We start from the raw sequence: 27,034 nt of genomic DNA on the forward strand, positions 1-27,034 counted from the left end.
CTTTCTCTTCCATTCTGCTGTTGGGTTTCTTTAAAATGGTTCTGCCTCGAATACCTAATTTGTTTTCCAGTTCGGTTTAAATGGCTTATAGCCCCTAGTTTGTCGCAGTATAAAATGAAAGTTTGTACGAATATCATATAACAGTTGTAATATAAAAATATATATAAGGTACATAATATGGAGTTCTGTTTGCTCTTTTTCCTAAAGGGATCTGTGTGTATGTGTACATTTTTGTGGCTGTTTTTGCTATTTTTGTTTCTTTCTCTTCCGTTCTGCTGTTGGGTTTCTTGCGAATGAATATTTATCTTTGTTTTCCAGTTCGGTTTTAATGGCATTTAACCCCTAGTTTGTCACAATATAAAATAAAAGAGTTTGTACAAATACCAAACAGTTAAAATCTAAAATATATATAATAGGGAGTTCCAAATACCGTTTCTAATCTCGCTAAATTCATCAGTAAGGATGAATTAAATGTCAAGACGTACAAAATAAAGGCAAAAAGCAAGAAAACTTCAGACTTTGGGGAATGCTTGATCATAATTTGCTTTAGTTAATGTCATTAAGAAAGTTGCAGCTCTTCTTGTAATGCTAGAATCTTTATTAAAAAGCAAAAACATCTATTTTTGGGGGGAAAGGACCAATTATTTCTGTTAGATAACAACCCTTCAAGGTATTTTTCTCTGATGCCCTTTGCTTGGCTGCTTTTTCCTGGTTAATGGCAAATTTAATTTTGCCGCTCTCCTGATTTCAACCATTTGTGTTTAGGAAATTGTCGTCCAGAGTTCAGCCACTTTCCCCTATCTCTGCTCATACCTTACTCTCCAGATCGGGATGGTTTATGGGAAACAGGAGGACATTCACTTAGTATTAGCCACCTACTCAGTTCTGGCAACTCAGTGTAAGATCCAAGCCACCGCTCTTTTAAACAAGAGGGAATCTCCTTTTTTATTGTCTCGCTGCATCACAACTTTACATTTAGATAAGCAGGCTGGCTAAGTACAGTCATCCCTCCTTATCCACGGATTTTTTTTATCCACGGATTCAAGCATCCACGGCTCGGAAATATTATTTAAAAGCATAAATTCCAAATAGCAGACCTTGATTTTGCCATTTTGTATAAGGGATAACATTTTACCATGCCACTGTATTTAATGGGACTTGGGCACGCAGGGATTTGGGGATCCACGGAGGAACCAAACCTCAGCGGATATCAAGGTCCCATAATAATAATGATAATAATAATACCCCATTGTATTTAAGGGGACTTGAGCATCCACAGATTTTGGTATCGAGGGGTGTCCTGCAATGAAACCCCAGCAGATGCCATGGGCCCATAATAATAATAGCAATAACAATAATAATAATTGCCTATCGTATTTAAGGGGACTTGAGCATCCACAGATTTTGGTATCAACGGGGGGATCCAGGAACCAAATCAGCGGATAACAAGGGCCCACTGAATTATAATCATAATCATAATAATGTATTAATGGTGGTGGCATATAAATGAAATAAGTAATAAACAAACGTGGTGATGGGGAATGCAATGGCTTGAATGATCTAACTTTTTGTGCTCAGTTGTACATCTTGACTCTTTAAGATCTTATCTCTTTCATAGCTGTCTTTTTCAGTCCAAGTCTTCTGTTTTTCTTGCAGTCGCTGTACTGATCAACTCAGTCCCCATTCTGATCAATATTTGTTCAAAAGTATGGAAGCTCTTTATTTCAGGTTCCTCATTCTCTAGGCTGAATTTATGCATCTGAGGATGTACACTTAAGTCTATGAAAGATCATGCTGCCAATTTCTTTCTTTCAGTGAGTCTCAAATGTGCTGCAAGATCTCTCTACGTACTGATCCTACAGACTAACGCAGCTATATCTTTGAATTCTAGGCTGAATTTATGTATTTCATTTTTCTTTATGTCCAGCATTAAACCTGCCTTTGCACTTTCCATCTTTGACCTTCCTTAGTAATTTTTCCAAGCCTGGGATGTTTTCCACTAGTGTTATGGTATTGTCTGCATATCTTAGATGGTCGATGTCCTTCCTCCTATCGTCACTCCCTTTTCTTCTGAGTCTAAACCTGCTTTTCTTATGATATCTTCCCCATACAAGTTGAACAAATAAAGGGGCTTGGCAAGGAGATCCGGGGTGCAACCAGTCATAGTGAACCCCTCTTCTATCACCAGCCCCTTATTCCTGTTTAGGAAAGAGCGCATTGCAATCCAAAACGGTTCTAATATCTATATATATTTTTCAAACTCTTTTATTTTATTTTTTCATTTTTACATTGATTTTTATCGACTATGAGTTCGTAATACCAGAGGCGGAAGGGAGTAAGAGTCTCGCGTGCGGCCGAAGCCGGGCGCAACAACATTTCTCTCTAATCCGCGCAGACCAAAGTGCGCAACACAAACCTTCCTTTAAAATGTTTAAATCTTCATCGCCGTCGCCATCCGTATTTGCAACCCCTTTATAAAAGATTCTCCCTCCTCCCCCCTCCATACATACAAACGTACTTTTTCTCAACATGACATTTAAAACCTGTCTCAATATCTCATCATTCTTGGCTTCTGGTTTTTAATTACTATTATTTTTTAAATTCATTTATTTTATTTTATTTTTAATACAAAATGAAACAAACTGGAGACCACAATTGAAGTCATGATTGTTGGGTTTTTGTTGTTGTTTTGTTGTTGTTTTCCTGGTTTTCCTGATTTACAAACATCTAAAAACTACACCACAGCACAAGGTTTGCTTGTATATTGTTATTTTTTTTCGTCTTTTCTCGGTTTTGTTTTGCATACAGACGGTACTACGGATGGTTTGGATGCCGGTAATTTTTTTTTCCTCCTTTTTTATTTTGCTTAAAAGACCAGCTATACATGGGAAAGGATGGATAGAGTAGACCAAAGTCAGAGCAAGACACGATATGGGAAGGAACGAGGTATCGGAAGGCGGGCACCGTGTGCTTTGATCCCTTTGATAGCCTTCAACCATTTATAAACCGATTTCTTTCCCCTCCAAAAAAAGATGCATACGGAGAGCTCATTCCAAAGGGGAGAAGTGTGGACAGGCCTCAAAAAGACTGGAAGAAACCATATACTTTTAAGGATTCCATTATCAAGTCTGTAGGAAAAGCTCTGGCTGGATCAGATGGAAATAGGAATCAATACAGGTCATCTAGTCCAAACCCAAACCAATAGGGACACCTAGTCCAAACCCAAAATAATAAGATCAGTAGGGTCACCTACTCCAAACCCTAGTCCAAACTGATAGGGTCACCTAGTCCAAACCCAAACTAATAGGATCAAAAGGGTCACCTACTCCAAACTCTAGTCCAAACTGATAGGTCACCTAGCCCTAGCCAATAGGGTCACCTAGTCCAAACCCAAACCAATAGGATCAATAGGCTCACCTACTCTAAACCCTGGTCCAATCTGCTGGGTCACCTAGTCCAAACCCAAACCAATAGGGTCACCTACTCCAAACCCTAGTCCAAACTGATAGGGTCACCTAGTCCAAACCCAAACCAATAGGATTAATAGGTTCACCTACTCTAAACCCTGGTCCAATCTGCTGGGTCACCTAGTCCAAACCCAAACCAATAGGGTCACCTACTCCAAACCCTAGTCCAAACTGATAGGGTCACCTAGTCCAAACCCAAACCAATAGGATCAATAGGCTCACCTACTCTAAACCCTGGTCCAATCTGCTGGGTCACCTAGTCCAAACCCAAACCAATAGGGTCACTTACTCCAAACCCTAGTCCAAACTGATAGGGTCATCTAGTCCAAACCTAAACCAGTAGGGTCACCTACTCCAAACCCTAGTCCAAACTGCTGGGTCACCTAGTCCAAATCCAAACCAGTAGGGTCACCTGCTCCAAACCCTAGTCCAAACTGATAGGGTCACCTTGTCCAAGCCAATAGGGTCAATAGAGTCACCTAGTCCAACCCTTAGTCCAAGCCAATAGGGTCAATAGGCTCACTAGTCCAAACCCAAACCAATGGGGTCAATAGGGCCACCTAGTCCAAACCAATAGGGTCACCTAGTCCAAACTCCTTCTGCCATACACAAATACACAACCACTACACTCCCAAAAGATGCCTCTTCAACCTCTGTTTAAAGACCTCCAAAGAGAGATAGTCCTCCAAATTATTTTGCTTTCCAACTAGATGTCTATTTATCTGGAATGCTTTCCTTTCCAAGTGGTGATTTTCAGGGCAAGGAGAATCTCTGGCACAGAGACTTAAGAGAGCGAGTTTCCCAATGAAACCCAGTTTTTGGATCCACAGATGGCATATCCGCACGGCAGAATTTACAGCAGTTCGGTGCCACTTTAACAGCTATATCTCAATCCTGGCGAACCCTGGGATATGTACTTTGAAAAGGCACTCCATCCTTCTTTAGCCCACTCCCCTGAACAACAGCATTATGCTCTCATTGCAATGGAGCCGTAAGTACCTCTCCAAACTAAAAATCCCAGGATTCCCTAGGTAAGAGACATTTCTGTTCTCGTAGCATCTAATTCTGCAGTGCAGATGCAGCCAGCGATATCTGGCAAGCCTAAAAAGGGACATTGCCAAAGAGAAAACGGGCACGGATCGAGACCAAGGTCTTCCAAATGTTGTTAGTCAAGTTAAAATGCCCCACATCCAAAATTTTGGTCCGAGATAATCTGGAAGCCAGGCTCGCCAGCTGTGCCGTTTTGTCCACAGCTTCCATGCTTACATCCCTTGGTTCTTTTGGCAGTCTGGAAGAAAAAGCTGGCAGGTTCCTATTTAAACCTCTCCAAAATTGCTCACAAAAATCCCACATCTTTGGGATCCAAGAGCCAGGAGGCAGGGGATAGGGCTATTTCTGAATTTTTCAAATTCATGGTTATGTACGCTGGAAGAAAATATGGTCCCATGGCATAAATAAGGCCCCCTCCCCAAAATCCTGTTTTGTTATGTTTTTGAGAATTGGGGGGGATTTTGGCAGCATTGCAAGAGAAGAGGGAGGAGGGTTTTGTGCTTTAGTGCCACCTGGGCAGAGGAGTTTTGCAACCTCCTTATGCACCTCATTGCAGTGTTACAATATATGGCACCCATTCTGCAATGGTAGCCGGTGGAGTGACCAATGTGCCATGGCCTCAATGCACAACAGGCACCAAAATGGGCATCATGGTGCTGCCCAACGCACATCCGGACCCAGACTAGGAAATACTGGGATACAAAAGAACTGCAGATGCCCATTGGAAGTATCCAACACACATTAAAAGTGCCTGATGCACATCAGAAGTGCCCCATACATATCCAAATACCAGTGCCCAGATGTGCATCTTTGCCATTTTCAAACAAGGTTTTGGGGCAGTGGTTTGAATGTTGGACTAAGATACAATAAACCCAAGGTTCAAATCCACACTCCGCTAAGAAAACCCAATGGGTGATCTTGAGCAAGTATTCTCTCAGCCCCAGGGGAAGTTAAAAGCAAACCAAACATTTTATACAGGGAAAAGCCATATTTTATGGTGCAAATTTCTCAAAAAGAAGTCCCAAAGAAAACGGCACAGAAGCTGTCAACTTCTCAAACCAACAATGCGATTCAGTCTTACGCACAAAAACGAAAGCAAATGAAGGTTTTGCCTCCCTAGTACAAATAACGTCTATTTTAATTTGGAGAGAATCAGATTGGGAAATGAGCGAAAGGAAAGCCAAGAAACCATGGATTACTATCCACCAAATAATCTCCCTTCGAACCCCCAACGGAGAAAATCAGACCTGCTACTGGCAAATTCCCAGCCATACAAACGAATGTGGGTGAAACACAAATACAAAAAGCCTGTCTTAACATCGTGCAGAAATTTCGCCCCCAAAACAAACCACTCTGTGGCTCAACAGGAAAAAACGGGGAAAACTCCACTAGGAAACCTGGAAACGTCAAGCTAAACGAAGTGATAACACCTGAACGGATGCTAATCGTCGGTGGGTTCCTTTTATACCCGAAATAACTGACACTAAGATTGGGTTATGGTCTTTGTAGATCACGCACAAAAGGTGGGATTGGATCGGTGTCTTTTGCATTGATTCTGTACAGACATACGTACACTAATACACACACACACAACATACACACACATACACACAGACAAAATAAAATATCCCAAAGACGGAGGGGAAAAGGAGACGGGTTGATTGGAACACGTGGCACACCCAAGCGCTTGTGAGTTTTTGTCAGACACGTTTACACGTCGGTGCGAAAGGTCGCATCACCGAATCCCTCTCGCGGATTATTCGGACGCCCGCCTCGGATGGGCGAGTCGGGGCAGGGTACCCTGAAATGCCAAAAGGTTTTTGGATGGGGGTCTCGGCAACCCCCTGCCCATATATCAACATCCAACCTCTTTCCTTCCGCATTTGGGGCAGAGAGAGAAAGATGCCCCTTTGTTTTTTGACTCCAACCTGGGAGCAGATTCACTTGGACACAAAAAAAATCATGGGGGAGATTTGGGGAAGCGTGATAGGAAGGGATTTGGACAATATACCCTCCAAATATGAAAACTGGGCAATGTGCAGTCAAGAGGGCAGAAGTTATTAATGTGGAAGAAACTGGGAGCGGCAGTTTGCTTTTCCTTGAACCAACTGGGAAGGGAAAGATCCTGCCTTCTGCTCTCCTTTGGGCGCAAACGAATTTTGCACTCTGAACTTAGTTTGCCGCAACCGAAGTAAGCTGAGGACGAAGGAAGGAGGAGAAGAGAGGAACCAGGACGTTCGAAAAAGCAGCCGGGAAAGTGGGACGGCAGGGGATTAATCGGGACCAAGGGAGTTTGTGAAAAGGGGGCAAAAAAAATTATTACGGATGATGGATTTGTCTTGACCCCTGCTTGTTGAAATGAGAACGACATTAAGACGACGGTCACAGTGTCTCTACGACTCTAAATCTCTCCCGAAGTGGGAAAGGGGCAGGGGCAGGACAGGGCCCGAGTGCGAATCTCTCTCTCTCCCTCTCCCTCTCTCTTTCTCTTTCTCACTATTGCTCTCACTGTAGAACTTGGCCCCGTGTCTCCGGCAGTTTTAGGGCCAGAGAGCTGCCCACAGCCAAAGCCGCCGAGGCCAGGAGGATGGGCACCGCTTTGGTGATGCCAACAAAAGACGTGAAGATGCTGATGCCCAGGACGGCGGCCAGCTTGCATAAGGCATTGAGGAACCCGAAAGCAGTCGTCCTGCGGAAGAGACAGAAGCAAAGGGGGGAAACAGGGAAAAGAGAGAAAGAATGAGCTTGGAAAAACAATACAGTTTGAGACTGAGTTCAAGTTCAATTTGTATTAAGTTCGGGTTCAACTTGTATTATGGTCATAGACCAGCACAGGTGAAAAAAAGAAGCAAAAGGATGCAGAATAAAAGAAGGTAAAAGCAAGGTAAAAACAGTATTTAAAAGAAATAATGGGAAAATAATTTTACGTAGGTCCAAAACACACTGCAGAAATAATCCACTTTGAGACTGCTTTAAATTCAAGTTCAAGTTCAACTTTATAGACCAGCACAAGTAAAAAAAAAGGAAATTAAAGGATGCAGAGTAAAAGAAGGTGGATACCAAAATCCATGGATACTCAAGTCCCATTAAATACAATGGCATAGCAAAATGGTGTCCCTAATATAAAATGAAAAATCAAGCTTTGCTATTTGGTATGTATACTTTTTTGGAATATTTTGAAGCAGTGGATGCTTGAATCCATGGATCAAAAAATCCGTGGATAAAGAGGGCCGACTGTACTAGAAATTTGAGCATGGAAGGAACATTTCATGGTGAAGGCAGGAATTTAATTTTGTTGGAGCAATGCCTCCCTGTAGCTACAATGTCAAAGGGATGCAAGGATGCAGCCCATTGTTTTGGGACTCTGGTGCAAATGCACATTGGGATGAATGCAAGGACTGTTGCCTTACCGTCTGTCTGAGGGATACAGTTCGACCGTCAGGACGTCCAGGGCATTCCAGGAGGCTATACTGACCCCACCAAAGAGACAGAGGAGGGCGATCATGGCTGACTCGCTGTTGCCAAAGGACAAGAAGAAGCAGCTCACGCAGGACATGACGCTCGAACCAGCTTTGCGCAAGAGAGAGACACAAAGAGAAATCAGCATAGGAAGAAGAATCCCAGGGTGACTGGATGTTACCACTGCAAAGGAGGAAAAGGCACCACACAATGTAGGTACATTCAAGAAAAATGTAGGACGTGACCAAATAAAAGCTAAAAACACTCATAGAAATATCAATTCATGCTCTAAATGGAGGACATTTTGGAATTCCTCCTGGACAGAAGGTCGACTTGTAGGACATGTCCTGGAAAAGGACCCTGAAGAATCCTGATTCAGGATTAGGAACATGGGATGGAACCAGTACTCTTCTCATTTGCTGTTGTTGTCTTCTTGTATCTCTGTTTACAACTTATGGTGAACCTCTCACAAGTTTTTCTAGGACTGAGAGTGTGCAACTCACCCAGTGGGTCACCATAGCCGAGCAGTGGGGAATCAAACCCAGATCTCCAGAGTGGTACTCCAACACTCAAACCGCTTTGCCTTCTCTGCAAAGCCCTAAAATCCCCATTTTAGTCTTGTCTTGTTCAGACACATGGCCCAAACCCTGGTTCTGGTGTGAACAGTGGCCTGATCTACTCTTGAGGGACCAACAATATGAATGACTTAAATGGAGTAACACCAGCTCTTGTGATGCCACTGCAACCAGTGCTTTGAATTGTGGATTGGCAGCCACTGGAGCTGTTTTGGCAAAGGGGTGTTTATAGTCTCCCTATAACCTGCCCTGGCCAGACGTTTTGGGCTCTCCACCAGTCTTTCCTCACCCAGCATCCGGAGACGCCCGATCTTGTCCATCAGGAGAGCGGAGACGATGTTCCCCGGGAGGACAGCCAAGGTGCCGAGGAAGCTGACGAAATAGATCATGTAGGCATTGTTGTCGTCGCTGAAGTCCAACTGACAACCTTCCTTGTTGTGGAGGAAAGTGCTGTTGATGATCCGGCTGTTGATGAACTTGTACTCAAAGAGGTCTGTTGGGTGGAGAAGAGGGGGTTAGAGGTTAGCACTTGAACTCAGGGCTTTTTCTTAAAATGGGGACATTTTCACCAGGGTTTCCCAGGGAGGTTGGGAAGCCTAGCTGGAGGATTTGGGGGCTGCACATGATATATATACCATCTTCCACAATGGGAAGAAAGGTTAAAACAGCTGAACCCATTGGGAGCTGCCATATTATGATGCCCGAAAGCAAGGGTTACCATGTTGCGCACCAGGCACCGGATTTCACCTGTGTTGTAGAAGACAGAAGAGATGAAAGTGCAGTTCTTGAAGAAAGTATTGCTAGAGGTGATGTCCTCGAAATAACACTCCTCGAACAAAGAGTCGATAAACGAGACAGACTTCATCTTGAGGCCAATGAACCTGGAGAAACCAAGAGGGAGACACAGGGCGAATTTTCACATGGGGCACAAGATTTGTTAAGGATTCCTTGAATGCATCTGTTTGGGAATTTCGGGGTCTGCTGCCATTACCTGGCACTCCGACTGTGATGCACAGTGGCTGTTTGCATGCATATCTCGCTGCGCCATCATGGTGCCCCACTTACTCTGGAGATTATCACACACAGGATCACTCCCCTGTCCTTATCCCATCATTAACCCATCCGTGACTGTGATAGCGCGAAAGGCTTTCAAATCATTGCTCCGATCCTGCCATTAACCCGGCATTAAAGCGGCACTGCAATAATGCGAACTTTCATCATTGCAAAATGCCGGCCAATGTAGCTTTAATTATGGCGGGTTAATGACGGGATATGCGCAACATCATCTGGTTTTGGTTACATTATTTGTGGTAGTAATCTGGAAGCATTTTAAATTTAATCTGGAAGAGTTTAAATTAAACGCCAAGCAGGCACCTACTTGTCGTTGAAGTACTCCCCGCGGGTGTGGATCTGGTTTTCCAGGGTGAAGTTGAAAGTGATGTGGCGTACCGACTCGTTGATAAAGACCTTGGTACGGGAGGCGTACTCGATATTCTGGAGGTGTTTGATCATATCCGGGAACCAGACAGTCAAGCCATAGTAACTGTCATCCGGGAGCGAGAGAAAGGAGGAGAAGAGAATTAAAACATTGGTGTTCTGCCAGCTGAGCTGGAGATTCGCACTCAGGCTTTTGCCATGAGCTGAGTCAAAAGGTGGATGAATTGCACCCGCATCTCCTACCTGGAGATGACCAGGCCCTGAAATCTAGCAACCCTATTGCTATGAGATGCCATGGGATACATAACACCAACACCAGACTCTGAGATCTGGCAGCCCTACTGTGTTTCATATCAATGCTTAGGGTCTCTTTCTGAGAGTATACAATGCAAATTCTACCTGGACCATGCCTGAGAGAGAACTGGGCTTTGGTTAATGAGGATGGTGGCTCGCTGGGTTTCCAAATGCCCCAATTAGCAAGCGCAAGTGGTTTGCGCACCTGCAAGCATAGGCATCAAGCGTCAGTCATGACCAGCTTGCAATTAATTTTGCTTTCCTCCCCTGGCGGCTCCAATTAACAGACTGGCTAAGAGGGAGATCAATCGCGGATCTACAGCTTTTGGCATCCGGGTGTGTTTTCCGGCCCCTGGGTTACATCGGCAAATGAGTTGGGTGGTTTTGCGGGAAAGAAAAGCTAGTCTTTCCTTTAAAAAGAAAAAGGAAATGAGAACGATTGTTCATTATGCCGCTGCACAAATGGAAGCCCTTTGATTCTCTTTGCATCTTGGATTCAGCAAAAATGCAGGAACAAATAGTCCTAGCATCCTTGTTTAGACATTACAAATGCATCAGCTAGACATTACAGCAACCCATGAATTTCACAGGTTTTTCTTAGGCAAGGAATAGTCAGGGTGCATCTGCACTGCAGAAATAATGCAGTTGGACACTGCTTTGACAGCCATGGCTCAGTGCTGTGCAATTCTGGGAGTAGTTTGTTGTGACACCAGAGGAGGCTAACTAGCTCACAAAACTACAAACCCCAAAATTCCACAGCACTGAGCCATGGAAGTTCAAGCGGTCTGAAACGGCATTATTTATGGTTTTGCCATTGCCTTCTTCGCCACATTCGTAATTTGGGGGGGAATTAATGTTTCTGATTTTGGCACTATTTTCACAGTCTCAAAAGAACTCCCTCTTCTCCCAAGAAAACTATCTCAACAGCCAACAACAGCACCAAGCAATGGAGGTCTGTGGTGCCGACAATTGGGGTGCAACCGGGTGTCATTTCTAGACTGCTCCCTTCAGAGATCTCCAGTTCAACAATCAGAAGAAGCTTCTCCATCACAATTTTGTGTGCATGCAGCCTGCTCACAAAAGGAAGGGCTGGCAATGTCATCCTCCACACCCCAATCTCATTTATGGGATTACCATAATTCAAAGCCAACTGGACAGCGAACAACAGAAAATATTTTCCCCAACACCTAGGGAGACGGGCTTTCCAGTGGTCACACATACACAACATTCTCCCTTTTTCTCTACCTGAAAGACATGGTGAACCACACAGCCATCATCATCAGTGTCACCCGGCGATATTCAGGAGCAAAGCACTGATGGAAGTTCGCCCAAACCTGCAAAAGCAAGGAGAAAATGCAAGATAATTTGAGCCTCTGTGGGGCAGTAGGGCAACTGTGTGGGGTGTTAGCACATAATACAAACTCTGTGTCCACAAGACAGGTACCTGCCGTTTCACTTATGCATTTCTTCTCCAGTCCTCACCACTCACCTGTTGTGATAGGTTCAAGAAGCGGACCATCCAGCGCCGGTACCAAGTCCCCGTGTCGGACTGGATCTCCACCAGTTCGTCCTCCTGTTTGATAGTCTTGATATGGGTCACCTGCAGAGTCAAATGATGGAGAAGGAAGGTGGCCTGAGTGGGTCGATGAGTGCATCAGCTATGGGCTTAAGACTGTTAAAGTGCATGAGAGTCGGACATCTCTGATAAGGTTGGAAAGTGCATGTCCTAGGTTCAAGTCGTGCCAAGGTGAAAGGGATCTTACCGAAAAGACCCGTTCTGGGTGTCCCTTGGCCCTCATGTTGGTATCATGCACTTGCTTCAGCACCATCCAAGCCTCGTCATGCTTCCCATTCTACAAAGGCAAAAACAGCAAGGGTTTCAAGGCAAAATTTGATTTTTGTGCTTCGGTGTTTTTCCACGACATCGAGAACAACAAACCATCCTCTCCAAGATGGTGGCATAAACAAGGAGACCCTCCAAAGAAAAGTTTCTCAACTGAGGATGCTAGGAGTTCCACAAGAGACTGCATTTTGGGGGGAAATGACCGAAATCCTATATCACAGTCTATGTTTTGTAACTTTACAAATTTCTGCGTTGGGGAAATGCTGTTAGTGAATTGCAGAGGCGCAACCGCAGGCTGCTGTTCTGCAAATGACAATTTATTGTGCCCATAAATTGTAACGTCAGGGCAATCCTTAGGTGAATATGAATGTTGCAGATCTACAAAATTCAATTTTGCACACAACTAAGGCCATTTATGTGAGGCAGCGAAGAGTAGTGGTTTGAGCATTGGACTATGACTCCATAGAGCAAGATTTGTATCCTGGCTCAGCCATGGAAACCCACACTGGGTGACCCTGGGCAAGTCACGCTCTCTCAGCCTCAAAGGATGGCAACGGCAAACCCCTTCTGAAGCAGCTTGCCAAGAAAAACCCATGATAGGTTCGCCTTAGGGTTGCCATAAGTCGGAAACGAAGGCACACAACACCACACCAAGGCCATTTATGGAGATATAAGGTGTGGTGGTTTGGGTGTTGCATTAGGACTCTAGAGACCAGGGTTCGAATCCCTGCTCACCCATGTAAACCCATTGAGTGACCTGGGCCAAATCACACTCTTGCACCTTCAGGGGAAGGCAATAGTAAAAACGTCTTGATGCAGAGGCGTCATTATGGGAGTGTGGAGAGTGAGGACCTTACCAGGTGACATCCCAGAGTCTGACCAGCCATTTGCAAATCTTGCCAAGAAAACCCCATGAAAGGGTTGCCTTAGGGTTGCCATAGGTCAGACTTGAAGGCACACAACAACAACAACAACCACACCGAGTCCCAAGCAGAACACCATCCCAATGGTCACAATACCTCCAGGAAGAAGCGTGGGCTCTCTGGCATAGTGGTGAGGGCACCGATGGCGAAGACGGATGGGAAGGCGCAAACCAAGACGAAGACGCGCCAGCTGTGGAACTGGTAGGCGGAGCCCATTTGGAAGCTCCACCCTTTGGTGGGCAGAGGAACGGCAGCGGAGGATAGTGCGCCAAGAGGGAGGAGGAGGAAGAAAAGCGAGGGAGCCAAAGGGAAGAGCAGAAAAGGAAGAGCAGGTTAGAAGAAGTGACAGGTTTTGCTGCATTGCCTCAGTTGTTTTTGGCATAAGTAGCTTGGTTACAGCTCAGGTCTGGAGTCTCCAGTTTTCGTGAATCATCTGCAAGTGGGAGACGAAGAGGGAAATTCTCCACTCTTTTGGGAGGCAAAGAGGCAAATCCTCCACTTCCTCAGCCCCAGGCAAGAGGAAAGGCCTGGGTGCAAATCTCCAGCTCAGTAAGGAAAGCTCCAGCTTCCTACAGTTTGCAAAGCTTAACTGACCGGTGGCTGAAATTTGCAAAGACTCTCTGGATTTGGTTGGCTAAACTACATCTCCAGTTTTCAGAAGTTCTTTCCAGGTGGAGACAAAGGTGTAGATTCTCCACTTTTAGGGACTCTAGGCAAGAGGAAAGGTCTGGGTGCGAATCTCCATCTCAGCTAGGAGAGCAGAAGAAGGCATTACAGCAGGGGTTGCTTGTAACCTGGTTGAGAAACCCCCTGCTGAAATCCTCACTTCTAAAAAGCCAGCAAAGGGACAGGAGCACTCTCTGGTTGTTTAGTCTTGCAACTCGGACTACAGGTCGGATTCTGGAGTGCTTACCGTAATGGGGTATGATGGCCCATGCCATGGCGGAGGCATAGATGCCGCCGATCATCCAGAACATGCAAAGCCAGCTGAGATGTTCTCCCCGTTTCTCCTGGGCCAGGAACTCCGAGTAGTAAGAGAAGACAATGGGGATGGAGCCCCCAATCCTAGAAAATGGGGGGCACAGAAAGAAAGAGAGAGAAACAATTTTAACACTCAAAAAAAATGTTGATTCAGTTCAACCCAGCAAAATCATACACAGAAACACACCGGGGAGATACATTCCTTTCAGATTTTGGGTTTCCAGATTAGAGATGCTCCAAGTGTATTATTTTACTCTTAATTTTTTGCATGTCATTGGTTTGTATCTTCTTTTTGAAGGGTTCCAAATTAGAGATGTTCAACCTGCATTATTTTAATCTTAGTATATGTGTGTGTGTGTGTGTGTGTGTGTGTGTGTGTGTGTGTGTGTATTTGCACATAGAGAGATCTTGCAGCACCTTTGAGACTAACTAAAGAAAGAAATTGGCAGCATGAGCTTTCATAGATTTACATCTGCTTCCTCAAATTAAGTCTAGAAATGCTCATGCTGCCAACTTCTTTCTTCAGTTAGTCTCAAAGGTGCTACAACATCTCTCTACATATTGATTCTACAGACTAACATGCATGTTATTGGTTTGTATCTTCTTTTTTAGTTTGTAAACTGCTTGGAACCCCAAAAAGATTGGATATAAATCAATAACTGATGAACTGTTTGATTGGAATCTAGTGCCCAGATTCCTAGCAATGCCTTCATTTCCCTCCCAGTTTTATAAACAGTCTCCCAAAGCTATGTTCCTAGTCCTCATGGAAGCAGAGAGAAAAAAAACATTATAACATGGAGGTAATTCTTGTGTGTGGAAACTAAAATGGATCCTTAAAAGGAAGGTTTATCTCAGATTTGGTCTGAGAACCGTGGGTCATCCTTACCCGACGCCGGAGAGGAGGCGGCAGAAGAGGAAAGTGCCGTATCCCTGGACGAACGAGGAGAAGAAGGCGAAGACGCTGTTTACGGAGAGGGACATCAAGAGGCATTGCCTCCGTCCCAGCCGATCTGCTAGACCTCCCCACAGGAATGCCCCGACCATCATCCCCAAGTAGACGATGAGACCTAGAGTGAGAGGAGGGAAGAAAGAGATTGAAAGTGCAGGCAGATAAAGGTTTGCAAACCACAGTTTGAAAATTTGCAAAAGCCTTCCTCGAATAGTTCTTGTCTTTCCAAGGCCCAGCAGATGGAACAGTTACTTTTTTGTATAACAACTTCCAGCAGCCCGTAGCCAGGGGCATACCTTCCAACATTTTACAATTTAAAACAGGGACACGTATGGACAAGCAACCTCAAAGTGTGGGCAAAGTGAATGAGTGAGTGGAGTTCAAACTACTTTTTGCAGCAAATGAAGTATGCTGAAGGTAAAGAGGGAAGGAAGAGAGAAAGAAATCGGGGCATTTAAAAGGCGGCTGAGAAAGTGGGAATGGACTTAATCGGGAATGGCTCTGACAAATCAAGACAGTTGGAGGGTTTGCAAAAGTTGTCACCCAAAAAAGCAATGTTTCCAAGCTCTTGCCAAGATTCAAGCCATCCTCAAGCAGAAGGCAAAACAACAGTAATGATTCAAGTGACAAGAAAAGAGATTCCACCTAAACATCAGGAAGAACTTCCTTGTAGTTAAGAGCAGTTCGATGTTGTAAGATACTCCCTTTAGACCATGGTTGGGTGGCCATCTCTTAGGAATGCTTTAGATGTGGCTTTTGGGCATCAGCTAAGGGTTCGATTAGATGACTTTTGCAGTCCTTTCCAGACCTATGGTCCTACGAAGTCCTACCACATCGACATGGTGGGACTTCCATATGTCCTCCAAGTGTCCCAATTTGATGGGACACCCTGGTTAAACCTCTTTAGTCCCACTTTCTCAGTTGTTTTTTTTTAAAATGTCCCAGTTTCTCTCCTCCTGCTGCTTTGTCCTCAGCTGACTTCCATTGCTCCAAACTTTAAATTGCAAAAAATAGCTTGTATTTAGGAGGGAGAGGAGGGAGAGTCCTGTCCTTCCCAGTCAGCTCAGGCAAAAGCAAACTGCCTCTCCTAGATTGTGAGTTCCTTTTCATGAATAACCTTTCCCCTCTTGACCACACTCTGATGTTGCTTGGTCTTCATTTGTGAAATGTTGGAGGGGATGCACTTTATAGACTCTCAGGGACCCCAAGGGCCATCTAATGCACTCCTGAAAGATGGCCATACAAACCCATTTAAAGATCTCCAAAGGAGGAGAGTTGGCCACCCTTCAGGGCAGTCCACCATCAATGCCTCCAACTTCTTCCCATTTGCATCCTTGCATGCTCTTCACAAGCAATGGCGGCTGATGCAAAGGATGCAGGAGGACGTGTGTCTTGCTTGTAGGCAGGGAGGAATGGAGACATATAGGGACACTGGTGACTCAGTATGTGGGTGGCACAGAGTTCGAGGACGGAGACTTTGGCGGCTTTTCGCAGTAGTGCAACCCAGCCCTGGTTGCGGCACTGCACTCGCTCCAGGCGCATGCAGCAAGGACTGCGCATGAGGACTGCATTTTCCATCGGGCACTTAATCCCTCCAGCAACGAGGATGGAGCCGGGCGCCCCACGGTGACCAAAGATCTCCTCTTAGCCGATTTTAGCTGCTCGCTTTCCTGGCTCGCTAATCCTCGGATTAGGCCGCCAAAGATCAGGCCAATTATTGGAGGCCAACCGATGCAGCCGATTTTCCTCCAGAAAAAGGCAAACACATCCCTTGCCTCCAAACACATACATAATGTGCCAGCTACACCGGAGAGTTTTGGTGTGCCGGAAAGGGATTACCGGCATCCTTTATGCCTCCTCCTCCGGAACGGAAGGCGTTGCAAATTTTTGCGGCGGCCGCTGCAAGACTGCAGTGCGGCATTCGGGGGCCGGCCCACCCTTCCTTCCCTGCCCCAAAATTTCAGCTCAGGCTAATGTTGGTTGGGAATCCAGCCCACCGATGTGTCCAAAGGCCTTTGTGCTTTCTCTTAGAGATCGCTGTTGCAGAACCAGAGGTCAAAAGGGGCATGTTGCTGTGACCCCATATTGGGCTGACCACAAGGTGGACCAAGCCAGGCATCGGTGATATTTATCCCATGGTGTCCTAAGGCATTAAGGTTCCCGGATCTCAGAGCCTGGTCTTCAGGTCTTCAGGTTTGGTGGGTCACCTCCAGGCTGCAAATTCCCCAATTTTGGGGGAACTTACTCCCACCAAGAGGAGAGGACTGGGTGCAAATCTCAGCTCAGTTTGCTACAATTGTAGGAAGATACTACACTTAAGCAAAAAAATGAAAATGAAAATGAAATGCGGATATAGGATGGATTACACCTGGCTTGACAGCAGTACATGTGAATGGGATCTAGGAGTCCAGACCACAAGTTGAACATGAGTCAACAGTGTGATGTGGCAGCTAAAAAAGGCCAATGCAATTCTAGGCTGCCTCAATAGGAGTATAGTGTCTAGATCGAGAGAAATTTTTAACTATGTCCATTTTTAACTGTTTTAAGGTGCCTAAAGTCCCATACTGGTAAAATGTTGTAATATAAATAACTATAGTACTACTACTACTATTACTGTTTCCATCAGTAGTCTTGTTTTGTTTTGTTTTTCCCTCCATGGGGTCAGCGTAAGCGAAGACATGTGCACACATTCACATTTGCCTTTTTGGTGGTCCATGGTGGTCTGTACAAAACAAAAGGTATTGCGCAGAAAAAAATGTCCCTAGAGCAATGAGGTGCACAATCTGAAACCGCATGATTTGGTGGTGACAGTCCAGATCCTCTGCCTTTCCATTTTGTTAGCTGCTTTTAAAATGTCCTGGTTTCTCTCTCCTCCTCCCACTTTTCTCTTTTCCCTCAGCTTACTTCAGTTGTTGCAAACCAAACTCAAAGTGCAAAAGTAGTTTGCATTCAATTATTTTATCGGAAAGAGAGGAGCCAGCATGGTGTAAAGAAAAAGTCCAAAAATAGTTTGCTCTCAACTAACTCAGCCTGAAGGAGAGGAGAGGAAAGGGAGGAATCTTGCCCTTCCCAGTTGGCTCAGGCAAAAGCAAACTGCTGCAACCTCCCCTTACATGTCTGTTCTTCCTCATTCATAACTTTTCCCCCATCTCAATCCATTGGTATTGCTGTGGTTTAGCCGCACGGATCCCAGTTTTCATCTGCAAAATGGAGAAGGGTATGTTGCTCTTGCAAAGCTAGAGCAGCAGGGCACAGCAGAGGTGAAGTCTCCATCCAACCTCATATGCTCTTCCCCTCCAAGGGACTCAATGTGTGTGTGTGTCTGGATGGATGGATGGATGGATGGATGGAAAAGGCTTTGGTTGGAGGAAGAGAAGGGAAGGAAGGGGGGGTTAGACACACAAACACCACACAGCAGCAGTGCCGCAAGCACAAGCGCAGCAGGGCTATTTTTATCCTGCTGTCCATATCCGTTTGAACTGCAATCGCAGGGGAATGCAAGCCGACAAAACCCTGCCAAGGCCTAAGAAGGCAACAAGAGGGTTTCTTTGACACTTGGGGTTCCAGGAACCCCCATGGATGCCAAGATCTGAGGATGCTCAGGTCCACAATGGGGTATTATTATTACAATGGGTAATACAATGGAGTGTATTATGATTATTACCATTATTACAGTGGGCCCTTGGTATCTGCTAGGATTTGGTTCCAGGACCCCCTGTGAATACCAAAATATGATCAAGTCCCCTGATATACAATGGGGTATTATCATTATTATTATTATTATTATTATTATTTCAATGGGCCCTTGGTATCCTCTGGGTTTTGATTCCAGGACCCTCCATTGGTACCAAAATCTGTGGATGCTCAAGTCCCATGGCATACAATGGGATATTATTAGTATTAGTATTAATATTTCAGTGGGTCCTTGGTATCCACTGGGGTTTGGTTCCAAGACTCCCTCTGGATGCCAGAATCCATGGATGTTCAGGTCCCATTATACACACTGGGGTGACATTATTACTGTTGTTGTTGTTTTAATGGGCCCTTGGTATCATTGGGGTTTGGTTCCAGGACCCTTTGTGGATAGCAAAAACCATGGATGCTCAAGTTGAATGATATACAATGGGGTATTATTATTATTATTATTATTATTATTACTACTACTACTACAATGGGCCCTTGGTATCCACTGGGGTTTGGTTCCAGGATTCCCTATGGATGCCAAAATCCAAGGATGCTCCCGTCCCATGATATACGAAAATATTCTTAACAAATTTGTGCATGAAGCAAACCTTGAGCACACCGAACCATCGGAAAGCCAAAGTGTCCTTCTCTCAGCCACCCCTGAAGAAAGGTTTTGGTTTTTAGACTGTTTCGGATTTCTGAATAAATGAGAGGCGATATCAAATTGCTAAGAAAAGCCTAGTCAATGGTTAGCCTGAGTCGGATTTTGAGAGACAAGGCAGTGCAGTGGTTGGAGTGGCGGACAAAGATGCTGGGAATTCACAGATAAGGGTTGCCCTAAGATGGAGTGAACCCAAAGGCCTATAGGAAGAACAATGCTATAGGGCTACAGTCTCACATACAGACATGGACCCCTAATAAAGGGAGGCCGTGCCTCTTGGGAAGCTTTCCATCCACCCCCAGAGTCTACTTATCATCCGGATGAGTCACGGTTTGCTTCTTTTCCTTTCTCTCTCCCTTTTTCACCCTCAAAGGATGCTGATGAGAAATGGCATTTTTGCTAAGCAACTGCATGGAAAGGGATGGGGAGAGAGCAAAAAGAGAGAGGGAGGCACACTGGCTTTCGTGAGCATCCCCATCCATCAGCTGAGGTTGGAGAAACCCCTTCCAGTCAAGTGCAAGAGCTTTGCTGATATTTTATTTTATTTTCGTCTGATGCAACCCTAAAAAAGCATCAGTTGTCAAAGCAAAGCCAGAAAGGCGGCCGCCTCGAAAGAGAGCGGCCTAGAAAGAGATCCGCACATGCCTCTTGCAGGATGCAGGAAGGGAACCAAAGGGGAAGGGGAGGAAGAGCTAGGTTTCAAATTATTTATCAATTTTATTCAAAATGATTTATCAACACCTTGTTGATAAATAGGAAATCCACTGCTGAAGCATTCCTGAAAGGCAGCCTACAAAATAAAAATATTAAAACATTATCTCTCTCTTTCTCTTGAATCATAGAGGTATAGAATCATAGAAGGGACCTCAGGGGCTATAGAGCCCAACCCCATTCTGCCATGCAGGAACTCTCAATCAAAGCATCCTGACAGATGGCCATCCAGCCTCTGGTTAAAAACCTCCAAAAAAGGAGACTCCACCACTTTCCCAGGCAGCATCTTCCACTGTTAAACAGGTCTTACCATCAGAAAGCTGCTCCTAATGTTGAGGTGGAATCTCTTTTCCTGCAGCTTGCATCCACTGCTCCATGTCCTGTTCTCTGGAGCAGCAGAAAACAAGCTTGCTCCCTCCTCAATATGGGATCCTTCCAAATACTTAAACAAGGCTCTCATATCACCTCTTATCCTTCTCTTCTCCAGGCTAAACAGACTCAGCTCAGTCTCTCCTCATATAGGGCATGGTTTCCAGACCCTTCTCCATTTTGGTTGCCCTTCTCTGGACACTCTCCAGCTTCTCAACATCTTTTCTGAACTTCTTGACCAGAACTGGACACAGGATTATTCCAGGTGAGGCCTGGCCAAAGCAGAATAAAGTGACACTATGACCTCCCTCGATGGGGACACTATACTTCTATTGATACAGCCTAGAATCGCATTGCCTTTTTTAGCTGCGCATCACATTGTTGACTCACGTTCAACTTGTGGTCTATTAGAACTCCTATATCCCTTTCACATGGAGTCTTGTTAAGCCAGGTGTCCCACATTCCTATATCTATGCATTTTATTTTCCTGCCTGAGGTGTAGTACCTTACATTTCTCTACATTGAAATTGTTAGCTTTGGTCCAGCTTTCCAATCTATTAAGGTCATTTTGAGTGTTGATCCTCTCCTCTGGAGTATTAGCTACTCCTCCTAATTTGGTGACATCTACAAATGTGATAAGCATGCCCTCTATTCCTTCATCCGGGTCATTCATAAAGAAGTTGAATAGCAAACTGGGCCCAAGACAAAACCCCACTGGACACCCCACTGGTCACTTCTTTCCAGGATGAAGAAAAGCTCAACCTCTCCAAAGAAACAGGCCTCCTCACATGGCTATTTTGGGCTCCGGCTACAAGGACGACCCAAACCAGAAAGTCCAATTTTTCTCCTCTATATGAATCTCTGTGCCAAAAAGGGGGATTCCCCCAATTTGGGGGGTCCTCCTGTGCCAAGCAAAACTGGCAGAGGGGTGGGCAAGCTGTCGGCTTTTGCCGCACTGCAGTGCATGGAGGGAAATCCGGCGGAGACAGACGTCGCCTCCAAAAAGGCCAGTGTTCCCACACACAAGGCAGCACACGTACAACACAACGCCCCCGCATCTTCCTCCTCATTTCCCCCCCAAAAAAGATGAAAATAAAAGACATTTTTTCCACCATCAGCCGCTTCCTCCCACGGCTTGGTTTTTTTCTTTCGCGGGGAAGATTTAATTCCGCTTAAGCGCTTTTGGCCACAGGGCCGACGTGGAGTGGAGAGATAAGCTGGGGGCCACCCTGGTTTCTGACACATCCTTCCTATAAGTCAGAAATGGAGGGAAGAGATTGCGAGAGAGAGAAGAAAGAAAGAGCGAGCGGAGAGATGAGTCACCACCTGTCGTGGGCTCCCAGCCATGCTTGGGTTTCTTTCGCCTTGAGCGACCATCAAGGAAAGGGGGCAAAAACTGGGCAAATAAGACACACACATATAGAGGAGTCTGAAAAATAAAAGGCACTTTTCTTCAGACGCAGCTGGGGCTTCTTTTTCGGCCCCCTCTAAAAAACATGATATCCTGACAAAGGGAGGGAAGAGAGAGCACCTCTGAGCATCTATGCTCTTCTGAGCAGAAGAGAAGAGATAGATGATACGGTGGTTCCCAAACTTTTGTCCTCCAGATGTTTTGGACTTCAACTTCTATAAGTCCCAGGTAGATTCCCAAGTGTGACCGTCCTCTTTGGCGCTGCAAATTTCATCTCTGCAAAAACTCCTATCCCTTCCTTTCCCCTTGCAGAGTCCTTCTCTGGGAGGCAGGTTGATGGGGATGCCAGATTGAAAGAACTGGTCAAAACTTGGTTGATAAAGATAACGCTGGAAAAGTGAAGGTTTTTTATATCATCCACAAGACTAGGCGGCACAGAGATCTCATTTTAAAAGAAGGAAGGGCCGACAACCTTCTCTTGTAGCCTCAAATTAGCCTTTGAACAAGACCTTTCCTGTCCCATCATCCCCTGCTCACCTCCTGCCCACAATTCCTCTTTGAAGCCTTGCAGAGTCCCAAGAGGGAGGAAGAAACCACCATCATTAACTCCGCACAACTACAGCCTCTTGGAAACGGAGCAAAATTGTAAGCCTCCAGCCCTGAATCTGGCTAAAGAAAGCTTACATTGCCCAACCTCAGAACGCTCAGAAGCTTAAAGATGGCTCTCATGTCCCCTCCTGGTCTTCACTTCTCAATGTTTTTCATTTGATTATTTGTTTCACTGTTTTATATGCTCCATGGTTGTAATAACTAGGGCTGGAATTCACAGTTACAGTTATAAATGCCTAACCCAGAGTTGCACATCACTGGACCTTATCACACATGGGGGGGTTGCAGCTCAGATCCTCAGTCACTCCTGTTCTAGCAATGCAAAGTGTGATGTTTTTTCACACCAGATCCAGAGTCACTCCTCTCTAGTAATGCAGATTGAGGTTAAAACGTCATGTTTTTCCACACCTGGTTGTCTTTCTGTTGTCCTTCCGAAGTGAGGGGCAAGCGAAGTCAGTTCGATTCCAAGCAAGTCACGTGATGCAGACTCAAGCAAAGGGGAGTGAGTGCACATTGTATTACCACACCAGAGCATACTTTGAGGGTTCAACGATTTGAATCAGCACCATTGCACATGCTCAGTGGGGCTCTGAATGCTGCCCTCCTTCCCTGCCCCCTTCTTAGCTGTCATCCTTCATTGGGGTGAAGAAGCAGTCAAGGGATGAAGGGATAGCTTGCTAGGGGTCCCTGGGGCCAGGATCAGGATGCAGGAGCAGCAGGGATGATGGGTTAGGTGGCAGAGGGGGCGAGATGGGGATGCAGGAGTAGTCAGGGGATGGTGGGTTAGGTGGAGAGGGGGCGAGATGGGGATGCAGGAACAGTCAGGGGATGGTGGGTTAGGTGGCAGAGGGGGTGAGATGGGGATGCAGGAGTAGTCAGGGGATGGTGGGTTAGGTGGAGAGGGGGCGAGATGGGGATGCAGGAGCAGTCAGGGGATGGTGGGTTAGGTGGCAGAGGGGGCGAGATGGGGATGCAGGAACAGTCAGGGGATGGTGGGTTAGGTGGCAGAGGGGGCGAGATGGGGATGCAGGAGTAGTCAGGGGATGGTGGGTTAGGTGGAGAGGGGGCGAGATGGGGATGCAGGAACAGTCAGGGGATGGTGGGTTAGGTGGCAGAGGGGGTGAGATGGGGATGCAGGAACAGTCAGGGGATGGTGGGTTAGGTGGCAGAGGGGGCGAGATGGGGATGCAGGAGTAGTCAGGGGATGGTGGGTTAGGTGGAGAGGGGGCGAGATGGGGATGCAGGAACAGTCAGGGGATGGTGGGTTAGGTGGCAGAGGGGGTGAGATGGGGATGCAGGAGCAGTCAGGGGATGATGGGTTAGGTGGAGAGGGGATGAGATGGGGATGCAGGAGCAGTCAGGGGATGATGGGTTAGGTGGAGAGGGGGCGAGATGGGATGCAGGAGCAGTCAGAGGATGATGGGTTAGGTGTCAGGGTGAAGGAGTCGAGCAGATTGGGGTCTAGGAGAAGGCAGGAATGGTGGGATTGGTGGGAGGCTGAAGGAGGGGAGCAGATCGGGGTCTAGGAGGACCCAGGGGACGCAGGGGATGATGGAATCGGCTGGTTGGCAGAGAAGAGGAGACGGCATGAAGGAGGAGGAGGAGGGGGATGACGGAGCAGGACGCAGGGGCCAAGGGGGGTGGCATCGGAGTGCTTTTCCACACCAGACCAAATCGCAGTTCAATCGAAGGCAGCCTGGAAGCGAATTCTCTGAAGTCACTTTTTTCTGGTTTTACCAAAATGGAGAGGTCACTTCAGAAACACTGCTGAAGCAATTTGCAAGCAGCTCCCATAGAGATCAGTGGCGTCTGATAAAACAGTCACTTTATGACATGAAACCGCATCGTTGGAAGTGCAATCACTTCGGAAGTGAGCTGGAACTGAGCCACAAAACCACCAAAAAGCTCCGTGTGATATACTCCATTGATTCCTAGTCACTATCCTGAATTATCCAATAGCATAGGGATTACAAAGTCCCCCAATACTGATTTACTGTATAGCAGCTGCTGCAAGCAATGGAGGTCCACTCTCCTGTCGATTGGGATGTGGCAGACTGATGTTTCCACCCTCCTCCTGCCATTGATCTCCGGTGTGAGGAAGAACTGATACGGGGATCTGGCTTCTGATTGTCGTACTGGAGATCATTGGCAGGAGGAAGGTGGAAACATCAGTCCCAATTGGAAAGTGAGCACACTCCTGTCGCTTGCATCGACTGCTGCCCATTAAGTGAAGACTGGGAAAACCTTCCCTACTTTGGAGGTTTTTAAATAGAGGCTGGATGGCTATCTGTCAGGGTACCATGTTCCTGCATGGCAGAATGGGGTTGCATTGGATGGCCCTTGGGGTCTCTTCCAATTCTTCTATGATTCTATGAGAAGGATCAGGCTGGGAAATGCTACTTCTCTACATAACTTAGGTCCTATTTGCAAAGCCAAAAGGCCCATTTCCATTCCCCTGTACTGGCATCATCCTGTTCAGACATCACATATCCCAAACCCCAGTTCTGGCACAAACACTCAGGATAACATCCAGCACATTCTGCATCAGAACTAATATATAATAGCCTGGTTTTTAAAAATATATCTGTTGAAAATCCGGAGCCTGTCTGCACAGGTGTCCTGCTCAGCTGCCTGGTACATCTAACCCCAGCGTGGGTCATTTGTTCTGAGGTCAGAACAGCAATAGCATTTACATTTCTACGTCGCTTCAGGGTGAACTCTGCACTCTCCAAGCAGTTTACAGTGTGTAAAGCAATTGCCCCCAACAAGCTAGGGACTCATTTTACCGACTACAAAAGGATGGAAAGCTAAGTCAATCTTGGAGCCCTGAGATCGAACTCACAACTCTGTGGCATTTAACCACTTGCACCACTGGTGACCTCCAAAGCAAGTGACCCATGATGGCAGAGGATGAACGGGTCACCTCAGCAGGATGCCCATGCAGACAGTCTCCATGGCACAGGAGTGCAGAGGAAGGTAATGGGGGGAGATTGGGGCAGCTAAGGCGCCAGGATATTGCCCCCAGAATATCCTAGCCCATATATACAGGACCTCAGGTAGCTCAAGGGAAACCATGCCCTTTGAGGAAGGGCATTTGTCAAGGATTCTTTGATTAAGAGTTTTTGCATGGAAGGGGGTTGGACTGGATGGCCCTTGGGATCTCTTTGAACTCTATGATTCTAATCTAGAATTGAAGCCTGAAATCCTATTTATTGGGAGAAAGGTGAGGTCTGTATACATCTCAAATGACATAACGCTACATAACCAATCCAACAACCCAGTCCCTCCAGCTCCCCGCTGCCATTTTTCAGGGGACTTACCCAGCATGCCTTTGTTGGAGTCCGACAAGCACATGTCCTTCTCAGCGCTGGGGAGGACGAAGCCCACCACAAAGATCTCCACCCCGTCAGCCATGAGGGCCAGTCCCAAGACAAAGTAGAGCGTCCACTGGAAGCGCCCGTGTCCGCACTCTTGGAGGATGAGCTCATACTGCTGGGCCAGCTCTTCCTTCTCCTTCTTCTTGTCCCCTTCAAAGTCGTCAAAGTCCCTGAACTCGCTCACCACCTCTTGGTTGTTCGTCAAGTGGTCCCCGCCTTTGAGGGAATCGTTGCGCGGGATGCCTTGGTATTCCCCCTCGTATATCTCATCGTCTTCGTCGTGGCCTTCAGTGGCGTCGCTGGAGGCCCCCTCGTCATCAACGGAGGGCTCCCCGCGATAATAGCCGTCCTGGGGTTGGTAGTCGTCGTCATCCTCTTCCTCGAAGCGGGTGTACGACCGCTTGGTGTATTCATCTTGCATCCGGTCCACGCTTTTGCCCACTTTCTTGGTGGCGTGCTTCTTCACCTCCTTGGCGATGTCTTTGGCGCCGCGGATAAAGGCGGTCCGGTCTTTGAAGTTTTCGTCCATGGCTCCAACCTGGTTCACAAATACTTTGGAAAAGTGCAAGGAAAGACGAAGGAATACAAATGTCCTGTGCCAGGGATTGCCAGAAGAAGTCTTTTCGGTTCAGCGCTCCAAAGGCCGGACAGTATCTTGCTTGGGTTTGAGAGTGTTCTGCCACCAGTAGTAAGCTACTAGGGGCTAAGCCCTGACTACTACTAGGAGCTGAGCCCTAACTTTCCGGTCAGCAGGGAAGAACCACTGCTTTGAGGACCCTGGATGACAATCCCCATCCGTTTCCCTTCTCTGTTTCTGGAAGCCAAAGTCTTGGGGAAGAGGGTCTCTTGGATGGCACGGAAATGGCCCTGTAGAGGAGGACAAAGCAAAGAGAGAAATAATGGGGGAAATCCAACAACAACAGGGATTTTTGGTGGGACAATTCGGACGCTGGGGATGAGAAGCTAACCCAAAATGTTGGCTTGCTGAAACTGGGATGGGCCAAACTGGGTTGGGGACACAACAGCCACACACAGCCCGCCACCATTAAAACTTTTATTGGATGCAAGAAGTTAAAAAACAAAGGCCTAGCCCAGTGGCTCTCAAATTTTGGTCTTCCAGATGTTTGGGCAAGTCACTCTCTCTCAGCCTCCAAGGAAGGCCATGGAGGCAAACCTCCTCTGGAAAAAGCTTGTCAAGAAAACCCTAAGACAAGAGTCCTAATCTTTCTACAGC

The 27,034-nt window shown here is 46.3% G+C and overlaps 1 protein-coding gene across 3 annotated transcripts in view; it reads right to left on the minus strand.

The window, feature by feature from the left end:
- Window positions 1–899: 899 nt before the first annotated feature.
- The window catches only part of SV2A (synaptic vesicle glycoprotein 2A), a 32,561-nt gene continuing 6,426 nt past the window's right edge, over window positions 900–27,034 (minus strand). For 2 of the 3 annotated variants that reach the window (XM_089483827.1, XM_089483828.1), the window contains exons 2-12: window positions 25,744–26,667; window positions 14,916–15,096; window positions 13,962–14,113; window positions 13,145–13,278; window positions 12,046–12,135; window positions 11,772–11,882; window positions 11,528–11,616; window positions 9,930–10,094; window positions 9,299–9,432; window positions 8,841–9,044; window positions 7,896–8,087 (exon numbers count right to left, since the gene is read on the minus strand). In XM_089483827.1, the coding sequence (XP_089339953.1) occupies window positions 7,924–8,087; window positions 8,841–9,044; window positions 9,299–9,432; window positions 9,930–10,094; window positions 11,528–11,616; window positions 11,772–11,882; window positions 12,046–12,135; window positions 13,145–13,278; window positions 13,962–14,113; window positions 14,916–15,096; window positions 25,744–26,329 (2,010 nt within the window). In that variant the 5' untranslated portion in view covers window positions 26,330–26,667 and the 3' untranslated portion in view covers window positions 7,896–7,923. Of the gene's footprint in view, window positions 7,207–7,895; window positions 8,088–8,840; window positions 9,045–9,298; window positions 9,433–9,929; window positions 10,095–11,527; window positions 11,617–11,771; window positions 11,883–12,045; window positions 12,136–13,144; window positions 13,279–13,961; window positions 14,114–14,915; window positions 15,097–25,743; window positions 26,668–27,034 lie in introns of those variants that run through there. The other variant, XM_089483830.1, reaches the window with a different exon arrangement.

The sequence above is a fragment of the Sceloporus occidentalis genome, unplaced genomic scaffold (genome assembly GCF_023333645.1).
Source record: "Sceloporus occidentalis isolate IW3139 unplaced genomic scaffold, rSceOcc1.0.p SCAF_20, whole genome shotgun sequence".
In the NCBI taxonomy this organism is placed as follows: Eukaryota; Metazoa; Chordata; class Lepidosauria; order Squamata; family Phrynosomatidae; genus Sceloporus; species Sceloporus occidentalis.